The sequence below is a fragment of the Salmo salar genome, chromosome 09, assembly GCF_965601325.2.
Source record: "Salmo salar chromosome 09, fSalSal1, whole genome shotgun sequence".
NCBI classification, from domain to species: domain Eukaryota; kingdom Metazoa; phylum Chordata; class Actinopteri; order Salmoniformes; family Salmonidae; genus Salmo; species Salmo salar.
In genome coordinates this window covers 13657501-13670794 of record NC_138299.1, presented here as the reverse complement: position 1 = coordinate 13670794, position 13294 = coordinate 13657501, and the positions used below count along the sequence as shown (strand labels likewise).

Sequence of the window (13294 nt, the reverse complement as noted above, 5' to 3'; positions counted from 1 at the left end):
TTTGCATCGTCATTATGGGGTATTGTGTGTGGATCGATGAGGAATAAAAACAATTGAATCAATTTTAGAATAAGGATGTAACGTAACAAAATGTGAAAAAAGTCAAGGGGTCTGAATACTTTCTGAATGCACTTTAGTGTAGAATGTACTGCATTGTAGTCTGTAATAATGAATAATGAGTGCTGGCTGTGCTGTGTGACTCACTCATGAGTGCTTTGTTTACCCATGCTGCTGAGCTGAGCCACCAATGTGTGTGTGTGCGTGATTGTGTGTGGTGGGTGCGAGCTGAGCTGAGCAGGCTGTATAGGTCAGGGCGACCTGACTCTGTGACTGTGCAGCTGATTGTTTTTATGCAGGTGGAGATTAGACAGCCTCTGCGCCAGTGTCTGCCATCGCTGCTGTGTGTGTGTGTGTGCCAGAGTCAGTGTAAAGAACAGGCTAATTAGCGAATGTCTGCTGTTCACAACAAGATACACTACTTCATCTTTTCTTTCTGTATCGTGCTATTTTTTCTTGCTTCCCCCCCCCTATTTTCGCTCTCCCCACCTCTCTCTTTCTCTCTCTGTCTCCCTCCCCCCTCATTCTCGTTTGTGTTACGTAATCATATTCACTGATAGGCGAACTATGGGAAAATCTCAGGGCGTTTTGTTCTCCTCTGTCCTCTCTTTGCCTCTTTTTGACAAAAAGTTCAAAGGTAATCAGGGAGCGATGCACTTGTATGAAATGAGACACTCCTCCACTCGCGTCATCAAGTGTGAATCCCAAAATAAATGTGTAAAGTGATCAAATCAAATGTAGCTAGCTGTGCAATACATTATTTTATAGCTAAATGGATAAGTAGCGTATTGTTTTTAAATGTGTGCATGAGGATACTCTAACAAAGTAGGTCATCGAGGAGGGGAGCAGATTCCTTTGATCGCCTACTAACGAATTAACACTCTCCTCGATCACTCTGCCAATTATCGGTTTGGAGGAGAGGAAGATGGAGGAGTCGAAGAGAGGATGGACTTTTGTCCAATTTGAGAATCTCCCGACAAGTCTGAGTAGTTTGTTTCTTCCTGTGTTTTACTGAGGCAACCAATCAGCTGTCGCTTTCTGAGGTCAACTGCCCCAGGCAAGGGGACACAGCGCCGTCCTGAAGTTACCTTTTAACCTGACCTCTTCTCATTGATGCCAAACCAAACTGTGACGCAAGTCAATTTTTAATTCACAACATTGTCAACATATCTAATGAAGAAAATCATATGAAGAAAATTGCATTTATTTTCAAATCCAATCCTTTCTGGGTTCTGGGGGAAATTTTGCCTGCGGCTCTGCTTTTTTTGTGTGTTGCTCAAATTACTCTACTGACCTGAAAAAGGATGTTGACTGACATGGGTTTCAGTTACTGGTGTCACCTGTTCACTTAGCCCTTGACCATGACTCTCAGTACATGACACACAAGAGTCATTGGACCAAGGCGTCTTCTGTACAGGGGGAGTTTTGTTAGGGCTTGTTTTACGGAAAACCGACGGAACGACCACACACTTACTGTAAATGGTTTTTTTTATTTGAAGGATTATTTCTCGCGGATGAAAGATACGTTTTTCGGAAGCCGTGCCGTTTTGAAACGTTTAAACACCGGGTCGGGATTGTAGTTTACGTGAGCGACGCTAATGGCTGAAAACAGTCGGGGGAGGGCAGACTGCCACCTACAGTTTTTAGAGCGCTACTGTTCACCTTGTCTAAGGAATGTTTTGGGTTAAGCATCAAGTCAAAACATTTTTTTTTTTATTGGTCACATACCCATGTTTCCCAGATGTTATTGTGGGTGTAGCGAAATGCTTGTGTTCCTAGCTCCGACAGTGCCTGTAGTGCCACAAGGTGGTCCTGGTTGTGTGACAGAGGAAGTGACAACAGAGCCATATATATTATCGAGAGAAAACGAGAGGAAGAGAAAGAGATATGACTCTGGATGGGTGCGGTCATGTTGTGTGTGTGTGTGTGTGTGTGTGTGTGTGTGTGTGTGTGTGTGTAGGCGGGTTATGGTAAACTGTTAGAGGTAATGTACACGGTCTTGTTGAACTTGTTGCGTGTGTGTTTGCGTTCCTGTGTGTGTAGGTGTGCGATGGGGAACTCGTATGCCGGCCAGTTGAGGACCACGCGTTTTGAGGAGGTCCTTCATAACTCCATCGAGGCTTCTCTCCGCTCCAACACTGTGGTGCCACGGCCTGTCTTCTCACAGCTCTACCTGGAGGCAGAGCAGCCACCCCTGCACAGTGGTGTGTGTGTGTGTGTGTTTGAGTGCGTGTGTGTTTGAGTGCGTGTGTGTTTGAGTGTGTGTGTGTTTGAGTGCGTGTGTGTTTGTGTGTGTGTGTTGTGACACTCCGTAATGAGAATGTATGTCAGCAGGCCGGGTGGAGAATGAGGAGGAGGAAGATGGCTCAGAGTCCAACAGCCCCCTCATTCCATACCAGATGAAGCCCCCGCCAGAAGGATGCTGCACCACGGACGGTATGAACACACACACACAGTTCCCTTTGGGCTGCCCCCCTCACTGTATACAATGTCTCCTGTCTTAGGCTTCTGTCTGGTGTCAAGAGATCTCTGTCTGTTTGGTTAGGGTAACTGTGTGTGTGTGTGTGTGTGTGTGTGTGTGTGTGTGTGTGTGTGTGTGTGTGTGTGTGTGTGTGTGTGTGTGTCTCAGGGTTCTGCCAGGCCGGTAGGGACCTGCGTCTGTCCTCCCTGGCGTCAGAGCCTCTAAACGTGGCCCCAGGGTTCCTGCTGGTAGGGGCCAAGTCCCCCAGTGCACCAGACACACTGCTGGTGTGTTCTGTTGACCGCAGGTTCCTTCCCGACGAACGAGGACGTAACGCACTGCTGGGTGAGATTCACATACAGATACACACACAGACACACAGATACACAGACACACAGATACACAGACACACAGACACACAGATACACAGATACACACACAGATACACAGATACACAGACACACAGACACCCACAGACAGACACACAGATACACAGACACACACAGACATGACAGAGAGCGAGAATGACACAGAGAACGAGAATGACACAGAGAGAGAGAATGACACAGAGAGCGAGAATGACACAGAGAGCGAGAATGACACAGAGAGCGAGAATGACACAGAGAGCGAGAATGACACAGAGAGCGAGAATGACAGAGAGAGAGAGAATGACAGAGAGAGAGACACAGAGAGCGAGGATGACACAGAGAGCGAGAATGACAGAGAGAGAGAGCGAGAATGACAGAGAGAGCGAGAATGACAGAGAGAGCGAGAATGACAGAGAGAGAGAGAATGACAGAGAGAGCGAGAATGACACAGAGAGAGAATGACAGAGAGAGAGAGAGAATGACAGAGAGAGAATGACAGAGGGAGAGAGCGAGAATGACAGAGGGAGAGAGCGAGAATGACAGAGGGAGAGAGCGAGAATGACAGAGGGAGAGAGCGAGAATGACAGAGGGAGAGAGCGAGAATGACAGAGGGAGAGAGCGAGAATGACAGAGAGAGAGAGAGAGAGAGAGAGAGAGAGAGAATGACAGAGAGAGAGAGAGAATGACAGAGAGAGAGAGATTGACAGAGAAAGAATGACAGAGAGAGAGAGAATGACAGAGAAAGAATGAAACAGAGAGAGAATGACAGAGAGAGAGAGAGAGAGAGAGAATGACCGAGAGAGAGAGAGAGAGAGAGAGAGAGAGAATGACACAGAGAGAGAGAGAATGACACACAGAGAGAGAGAGAGAATGACACAGAGAGAGAGAGAGAGAATGACACAGAGAGAGAATGACACAGAGAGAGAGAGAATGACACAGAGAGAGAGAATGACCGAGAGAGAGAGAGAGAGAGAGAATGACCGAGAGAGAGAGAGAATGACCGAGAGAGAATGACAGAGAGAGAGAGAGAATGACAGAGAGAGAGAGAGAATGACACAGAGAGAATGACACACAGAGAGAATGACACACAGAGAGAATGACACAGAGAGAGAATGACACAGAGAGAGAATGACAGAGAGAGAGAGCGAGAATGACAGAGAGAGAGAGCGAGAATGACAGAGAGAGCGAGAATGACAGAGAGAGAGAGAATGACAGAGAGAGCGAGAATGACACAGAGAGAGAATGACAGAGGGAGAGAGCGAGAATGACAGAGGGAGAGAGCGAGAATGACAGAGGGAGAGAGCGAGAATGACAGAGGGAGAGAGCGAGAATGACAGAGAGAGAGAGAGAGATTGACAGAGAAAGAATGACAGAGAGAGAGAGAATGACAGAGAAAGAATGAAACAGAGAGAGAATGACAGAGAGAGAGAGAGAGAGAGAGAATGACCGAGAGAGAGAGAGAGAGAGAATGACACACAGAGAGAGAGAATGACACACAGAGAGAGAGAGAGAATGACAGAGAGAGAGAGAGAGAATGACACAGAAAGAGAGAGAATGACACAGAGAGAGAGAGAATGACACAGAGAGAGAGAATGACACAGAGAGAGAGAATGACCGAGAGAGAGAGAGAGAGAATGACCGAGAGAGAGAGAGAATGACAGAGAGAGAGAGAGAATGACACAGAGAGAATGACCGAGAGAGAGAGAGAATGACACAGAGAGAGAATGACACACAGAGAGAATGACACACAGAGAGAATGACACAGAGAGAATGACACAGAGAGAGAATGACCGAGAGAGAGAGAGAGAATGACACAGAGAGAATGACACAGAGAGAGAATGACACAGAGAGAGAATGACACAGAGAGAGAATGACCGAGAGAGAGAGAGAGAATGACACAGAGAGAATGACACAGAGAGAGAATGACACAGAGAGAGAATGACCGAGAGAGAGAGAGAGAGAGAATAACAGAGAGGCTATGGAGAACAGTCAGGGTATACTGATTGCACAGATTATTAGTCCCTCAACCTGGGCTCTGCTAGACACACACAAGCACAACACACCATCTCAGAACCCTGCTGACCTGTAACCATGGAAACATCATCGCTCACACACTCTTTCTCTCACTATGGGAGAAAGGGTTTATTATTGTTTCACTGAGTCTCCAAACACACACACACACACACACACACACACACACACACACACACACACACACACACACACACACACACACACACACACACACACACACACACACACTGACCCAGTGTTTGTGTGGTCGTCCTCAGGGTTCTCTGGGAACTGTATGGGCTGTGGAGAAAAGGGCTTTCGCTACTTCACTGAGTTCTCCTACCACATCAACCTGAAGCTGAGCACCCAGCCCAAGAAACAGAAGCACTTAAAGTACCACCTGTACAAGGACAGCCAGGGTCAGCTGGTCAGAGGGGCTGCTATCTGCTGGAAGGGCCTCGGTAACACAAGCAGGGGGAGTAGAGGGGATTGGGGGATATTTTCATGTGTGATCTTTCCATGACCGTGCAAGTGTTGTAACGTTCCATGTCAATAAAGTATATTGAATTGAGAAAGAGAGCGAGGTAGAGGGGGGGGGGGGGGGGGGGGGAGAGGCCAGTGGGTCAGTCCTACCTTCTATGTATCTCTGCTGTCGTTCTGTGGACAGGGGGCTCGCCTGGGGGTCAAAGTTGTCCTCCACACCTGTCTGTCCAGGTGTGGAGGACCGAGGCCTGGGGTGAGAGGTCAGGACTGGGGTCAGGGTGAAGAAGGGTCGAAGCCTGTGGCTAGACTGTTACTGTGTAACTGATAATACCTGTGGTATACAGTATATGAGGCGGAGAGACAGTAAATCAAGTCTAATCCACACAGAGTAGGAAGAAGGTTTGGGATGACTTTCACACCGTCAGTAACTAGAGTAGAGTTTACATTCAAATGTAGATTGTCACTTGAGTGACTCTAATGCTTTTACGGAAAAATATCCATCCGTTCTCTCAAATTAGTACACACACACACACACACACACACACACACTGTGTAAGTACAGGAGCATTGACTGTGTGGGTTTCTGTATGCCTGTGTGTGTGTGTGTGTGTGTGTGTGTGTGTGTGTGTGTGTGTGTGTGTGTGTGTGTGTGTGTGTGTGTGTGTGTGTGTGTGTGTGTGTGTGTGTGTGTGTGTGTGTGTGTGTGTGTGTGTGTGTGGCCAAATGCTAATCTGACTTTGTGCGTTGTCTTTTCAGAGACTAGAGGGAGACAGACAGCGCCCAACGCCTCTGACGGTCATGTGATCTCAGACGAGCACCTCCTCAATCCAGCAGTCACCGCTCACCCTGGACACCCACCCGGCAGCTCCACTGGTGCACGCACGCTCACACCCAGCACGCTCACACCCAGTACGCTCACACCCAGCACGCTCACAGACAGTACGCTCACAGACAGTACACTCACAGACAGTACGCTCACAGACAGTACGCTCACAGACAGTACGCTCACACCCAGTACGCTCACACCCAGTACGCTCACACCCAGCACGCTCACACCCAGCACGCTCACACCCAGTACGCTCACACCCAGTACGCTCACACCCAGTACGCTCACACCCAGTACGTTCACAGACAGTACACTCACACCCAGTACGCTCACACCCAGCACGCTCACACCCAGCACGCTCACACCCAGCACGCTCACACCCAGCACGCTCACACCCAGTACACTCACACCCAGTACACTCACACCCAGTACACTCACAGACAGTACACTCACAGACAGTACACTCACAGACAGTACACTCACAGACAGTACACTCACACCCAGTACACTCACACCCAGTACACTCACACCCAGTACACTCACAGACAGTACACTCCCACCCAGTACACTCCCACCCAGTATACTCACACCCAGTATACTCACACCCAGTATACTCACAGACAGTACACTCACACCCAGTACACTCACACCCAGTACACTCACACCCCGTACACTCACAGACAGTACACTCACACCCCGTACACTCACAGACAGTACACTCACAGACAGTACACTCACAGACAGTACACTCACACCCAGTACACTCACACCCAGTACACTCACACCCAGTACTCTCACAGACAGTACACTCACACCCAGTACGCTCACACCCAGCACGCTCACACCCAGCACGCTCACACCCAGCACGCTCACACCCAGTACGCTCACACCCAGTACACTCACAGACAGTATACTCACACCCCGTACACTCACACCCAGTACACTCACACCCAGTACACTCACACCCAGTACACTCACAGACAGTACACTCACAGACAGTACACTCACACCCAGTACACTCACACCCAGTACACTCACACCCAGTACGCTCACAGACAGTACGCTCACACCCAGTACGCTCACACCCAGCACGCTCACACCCAGCACGCTCGCACCCAGCACGCTCGCACCCAGCACGCTCGCACCCAGTACGCTCACAGACAGTACACTCACAGACAGTACACTCACAGACAGTATACTCACACCCAGTACACTCACAGACAGTATACTCACACCCAGTACACTCACACCCAGTACACTCACAGACAGTACACTCACAGACAGTACACTCACACCCAGTACACTCAGACCCAGTACACTCACACCCAGTACACTCACAGACAGTATACTCACACCCAGTACACTCACACCCAGTATACTCACACCCCGTACACTCACACCCAGTACACTCACATACAGTACACTCACAGACAGAACACTCACAGACAGAACACTCACACCCAGTACACTCACAGACAGTACACTCACAGACAGAAAACTCACAGACAGTACACTCACAGACAGAACACTCACAGACAGTACACTCACAGACAGAACACTCACAGACAGTACACTCACAGACAGAACACTCACAGACAGTACACTCACAGACAGAACACTCACAGACAGAACACTCACAGACAGAACACTCACAGACAGTACACTCACAGACAGAACACTCACAGACAGAACACTCACAGACAGAACACTCACAGACAGAACACTCACAGACAGTACACTCACAGACAGAACACTCACAGACAGAACACTCACAGACAGTACACTCACAGACAGAACACTCACAGACAGTACACTCACAGACAGAACACTCACAGACAGAACACTCACAGACAGTACACTCACAGACAGAACACTCACAGACAGAACACTCACAGACAGAACACTCACAGACAGAACACTCACAGACAGAACACTCACAGACAGTACACTCACAGACAGAACACTCACAGACAGAACACTCACAGACAGAACACTCACAGACAGAACACTCACAGACAGAACACTCACAGACAGTACACTCACAGACAGTACACTCACAGACAGAACACTCACAGACAGAACACTCACAGACAGTACACTCACAGACAGTACACTCACAGACATGACCCCACACTAGATGACCTTGTTTGCTGATGTTGTTTTCCATCTCTCCAGCCGGCGCCCCTGTAGTTCCCATTGGCCATCCTCACCTGGCCGACCTCCGCCCTCCCCTGACCAATGGGAGCCACACACCCCTATCCCAGAATCCTTTGCCCCATACGGCCGTACTGTCCAATGGACCAGGGAGACCCACAGTTATAGGTAACTTGTGTGTGTGTGTTGTGTGTGTGTGTGTGTGTGTGTGTGTGTGTGTGTGTGTGTGTGTGTGTGTGTTTGCATGTGTTTCTATTCGTGTGTGTTTGCGCGTGTTTGTGTGTGTGTTTGTTTGTTTGTTTATTATAAAGGGGTATGACATAGAATGACATATGCATTATAGCATCTCTATGGGGTAGGAGGCATGGCTTTAAATGTGTGATGTCATTGTAGCCCCCCCCCCCCTCATCTTCACACCTCCCCCTGAAAGAGAGAGCTCCTGTGTTTTAACAGTCCAAAGTGCCCAGTAGGAGCCGGCTGTATTGTGTGTGTGGGCCCCCATTGTTACGACCCCCTTTCATTCAGCAACACTCTCCCTCTCTCCTTTCTCTCCTTTCTCTCCCTCCCTCTGTCTCCCTCAGACTGTTATCTCAATAAAAGTAGCACTGTAAAAAAAAACTTTCTCTTTCCCTCTCTCCATCTCTTCCTGTCTGTCTCATTGTCAGTGGGTTTAGTTGTAAAGTGGAAGGCCTCCTTCCTGCCAGTCTGGGTTTTGATAGGGGCGTTTCAACACGTGGACCCTTTTGTCTTTGTCTCTGTTGCTGCATGAGAAGAGAGCAGGCAGAGAGGAGAGGGAAGACAGCACGTGTAGAGGGGGAAGAGGAAGGAGCTGATTCATGTGACAAACACTATGCTATCTTTATCATAAATAGTGAGCTACGGTTATACCGCCTGCTGGCTGGCTGGTTAACTGGCTGGCTGGCTGGTTAGTTAGCTGGCTGGCTGGTTGACTGGCTGGCTTGCTGGCTGGTTAGTTAGCTGGCTGGCTGGTTGACTGGCTGGCTTGCTGGCTGGTTAGTTAGCTGGCTGGCTGGTTGACTGGCTGGCTTGCTGGCTGACTGAATGGCTGGTTGGTTAGCTGGCTGGCTGGCTGGTTAGTTAGCTGGTTGACTGGCTGACTTGCTGGCTGGCTGGCATGAATTATTGAATTAATGTAGAAACAAACAAATTAACTAGAATGCACTGTATTTAAGGGGCCTTATGAATGAATGAATGAATGAATGAATGAATGAATGAATGAATGAATGAATGAATGAATGAATGTTAATTGTCCCTCAAGAAGAAATGATTCCGTATATTCTGTATATATTGTTTTAAGTTGCATGCCCATCCAGAAGCATCCCCCCACCCCTGAGACATACAACACATGACAGTGTGTTCCTTGTCCTGTCAGGTACATTCAATGCGGGACCACCTAAAAAGAGACACAAAGGCTGGTCCCCTGAGTCTTCTGCTGTGAAGACCCCCCCATCTTCCTCTTCCTCATCGCTCACCAATGGTGCCAAACCAGGTAGGCTCTCAGAGAGAGAGAGAGAGCGAGAGCGAGAGGGCATGCATTTTCAGATGTCAGAAGCGAAATAGCATACAAGGCTGCTCTTTACTTTGGGTATAGTTAGTTACCACTGTTTTGTGTGTGTGTGTGTGTGTTTTCTCTTTATCCACAGACCATACCCCCCCAGAGAGTGTGTCCCAGGGGTCCTCCAACCCCCACTCTCCCCCCGGGCCGTCTGTCACGGTGCCTGATCAACTGCTGCACACCTGCAGACTCCAGCCCGTCATCTTCAGAGGTCAGAAGTGTGTGTGTATGTGAGTTTGTGCGTGCGTCTGTGTGTGAGTGTGGTGTTCCTATTCCTCAGTGGCATTAAACGCAAGAGTGCAACAAACCTCCACAGACACTGAGGCCTGGAGTCTGAGCCCACTGTCCACTACGCCTCTTAGCTAAGCAATGGAAAGGTCATAATGTCCTCTGTTCTCTCTCACCCCTCATCCCTCCATCCCCTGGGAGTATCCATTAGCTCACTGTCCATTTTCCCACAACCTGATCCTGTGCAGTAGCATCTGGTGTGTGTGTGTGTGTGTGTGTGTGTGTGTGTGTGTGTGTGTGTCTCTGGTCCCCAGGTCACGGCAGCCTACCCCCGCTGAGTGGTAAGGTGTGTGATGTGCAGGTCAGCTCCCTGCTCCAGAGCTGCTATCAGAGCAGCCAGGCACTACCCAGGGTCTACCAACACTACGAACCCTCTCCCATACAGCCCCTGTCTGTGGAGATGCAGATACTACTCACTGTATACTACCTGGTGCAACTAGGTGAGAGCGAGATGGTTGACTTCATTTCATTCTTTATTTTAGTCATGCTCACCGTTACATTTGACATTGTTGTCATTTAGCAGACGCTCTCATCGATAGTGATTTACAGGAGCAATAAGCATTCAGTGCCTTGCTCAAGGGCACATTGACAAATTTTCCCCTTGGCTCGGGGATTCGAACCAGCAACCTTTCGGGGACTAGCCCAAGCCTCTTAACCACTTAACCACCTGCTGCCTCAGTTATAAAGGCTGAATTGTGCAGAAAGTACTATTACATTGAGGAAACTGTTAAAAACCTAGTTGGTAATAACTGGTTATTGACGTTTCCCTCCAGGCCCAGACCAGGTCCCACTGATCCAGGACCTGGAACAGATCTTCATGCGCTCCTGGAGAGAGTCCCATCTCCGTGAGATTCGCCAGCACCAGCAGCCCCAGCCTGGCCTCCCCCAGGCGCCCTCTACTCTGATTGGGCTGCCACAGGCCCAGGCCCTCACCCCTTCCCAGCTGCCCTGGCTGGCCCAGCTGGCAGCCTCGTCATGTGGGGAGGGTGTGGTGGTGCTGGAGGAGAAGGCCTCGATGGCTCTGGGGCTGGCTGGCACCTTCACTAGGCTGATGGAGGGACGGCTGGCTCATACCAGCTATGTGGTCATCATCTGTACAGCCAAGGGACAGGAGACTGAGTCCTGTGTGGTGGTGACAGGTGTGTGTGTGTGTGTGTGTGTGTGTGTGTGTGTGTGTGTGTGTGTGTGTGTGTGTGTGTGTGTGTGTGGTGTGTGCATGTGCGCGTGTGGTGGGGAGGGGGGTGTAATCGTATTGTGTGTGGGTGCCTACCTGTGTCTTAAATTTGCTGTGTGTGTGTTTACACATCGACTTAAGTGGAGTTGCAGACTTTTTGGTGCATGCATGCGTGTATGAAATAATTGGTGTATACTGTGTGTGTGTGTGTTGTAGGTAAACACCAGTGTCGTATCCTGATTGAGGGCATGTTCAGTCCCAGTGATAGTCTGAGAGAGATCAGTCAACAGCTGTCCTCTGGCATGACCCAGAAACTCACTGCCTTCTGCAACTCTCTGGGGCCTGGTAAGACTACTACAGATCTTCATTTGAGACAGTTTACTACAGCAGGGAAACAGTCCTGCAGCAACAGGAAATTAGAGTTATTATGTGGATTAGAATGAATGGATATTTTTGGTAGGTGTTAATACATTTAATGTTAGGGAAGATCAAGTCTGAAATGTGCATTTCCTGCTTCTCATCAACAAAACTGTGATTAAAGGACGTCTGTACACAACCCACCTGGATGCTGAGTGTGTGTGTGTGTGTGTGTGTGTGTGTGTGTGTGTGTGTGTGTGTGTGTGTGTGTGTGTGTGTGTGTGTGTGTGTGTGTGTGTGTGTGTGTGTGTGTGTGTGTGTGTGTGTGTGTGTGTGTGTGTGTGTGTTTGCCCATCTTAAATTACCTGTGGATGTATGTCAAGGCCTACCTTCAAAACTCAGTGCCTCTTTGCTTGACATCATGGGAAAATCTAAAGAAATCAGCCAAGACCTCAGAAAAAAGATTGTAGACCTCCACAAGTCTTGTTCATCCTTGGGAGCAATTTCCAAACGCCTGAAAGTACCACGTTCATCTGTACAAACAATAGTAAGCAAGTATAAACACCATGGGACCATGCAGCCGTCATACCGCTCAGGAAGGAGACGCGTTCTGTCTCCTGGAGATGAATGTACTTTGGTGTGAAAAGTGCAAATCAATCCCAGAACAACAGCAAAGGACCTTGTGAAAATGTTGGCGGAAACAGGTACAAAAGTATCTATATCCACAGTAAAACGAGTCCTATATCGACATAACCTGAAAGGCCGATCAGCAAGGAAGAAGCCACTGCTCCAAAGCCGCCATTAAAAAGCCAGACTACGGATTGCAACTGCACATGGGGACAAAGGTTGTACTTTTTGGAGAAATGTCCTCTGGTCTGATGAAACAAAAATAGAACTGTTTGGTCATAATGACCATCGTTATATTTGGAGGAAAAAGGGGGAGGCTTGCAAGCCGAAGAACACCATCCCAACCGTGAAGCACGGGGGTGGCAGCATCATGTTGTGGGGGTGCTTTGCTGCAGGAGGGACTGTGTGCACTTCGCAAAATAGATGGCATCATGAGGGGGAATATTGTGGATATATTGAAGCAACATCTCAAGACATCAGTCAGGAAGTTAAAGCTTGGTCACAAATGGGTCTTCCAAATGGACAATGACCCCAAGCATACTTTCAAAGTTGTGGCAAAATGGCTTAAGGAGAACAAAGTCAAGGTATTGGAGTGGCCATCACAAAGTCCTGACCTCAATCCTACAAACCTGACTCAGTTACACCAGTTCTGTCAGGAGGAATGGGTCTAAATTCACCCAACTTATTGTGGGAAGCTTGTGGAAGGCTACCCGAAATGTTTGACCCAAGTTAAACAATTTAAAGGCAATGCTACCAAATACTAATTGAGTGTATGTAAACTTCTGACCCACTGGGAATGCGATGAAAGAAATAAAAGCTGAAATAAATCATTCTCTCACGATTATACTGACATTTCACATTCTTAAAATAAAGTGGTGATCCTAACTGACCTAAGACGGGGAATTTTTAC

At 48.6% G+C, this 13294-nt stretch overlaps 1 protein-coding gene across 3 annotated transcripts in view; it reads left to right on the top strand.

The window, feature by feature from the left end:
* The window catches only part of LOC106610731 (protein GREB1), a 54361-nt gene that overhangs the window by 19418 nt on the left and 21649 nt on the right, over window positions 1–13294 (top strand). Inside the window, exons 2-12 of one of the 3 annotated variants that reach the window (XM_045723396.2) lie at window positions 2101–2261; window positions 2392–2493; window positions 2687–2863; window positions 5178–5360; window positions 6139–6291; window positions 8384–8530; window positions 9756–9872; window positions 10027–10149; window positions 10481–10666; window positions 11000–11365; window positions 11617–11745. In XM_045723396.2, coding sequence (XP_045579352.2) covers window positions 2108–2261; window positions 2392–2493; window positions 2687–2863; window positions 5178–5360; window positions 6139–6291; window positions 8384–8530; window positions 9756–9872; window positions 10027–10149; window positions 10481–10666; window positions 11000–11365; window positions 11617–11745 — 1837 coding nt within the window. In that variant the 5' untranslated portion in view covers window positions 2101–2107. Of the gene's footprint in view, window positions 1–2100; window positions 2262–2388; window positions 2494–2686; window positions 2864–5177; window positions 5361–6138; window positions 6292–8383; window positions 8531–9755; window positions 9873–10026; window positions 10150–10480; window positions 10667–10999; window positions 11366–11616; window positions 11746–13294 lie in introns of all 3 variants that reach the window. The other 2 variants (XM_045723397.2, XM_045723395.2) reach the window with 2 other exon arrangements.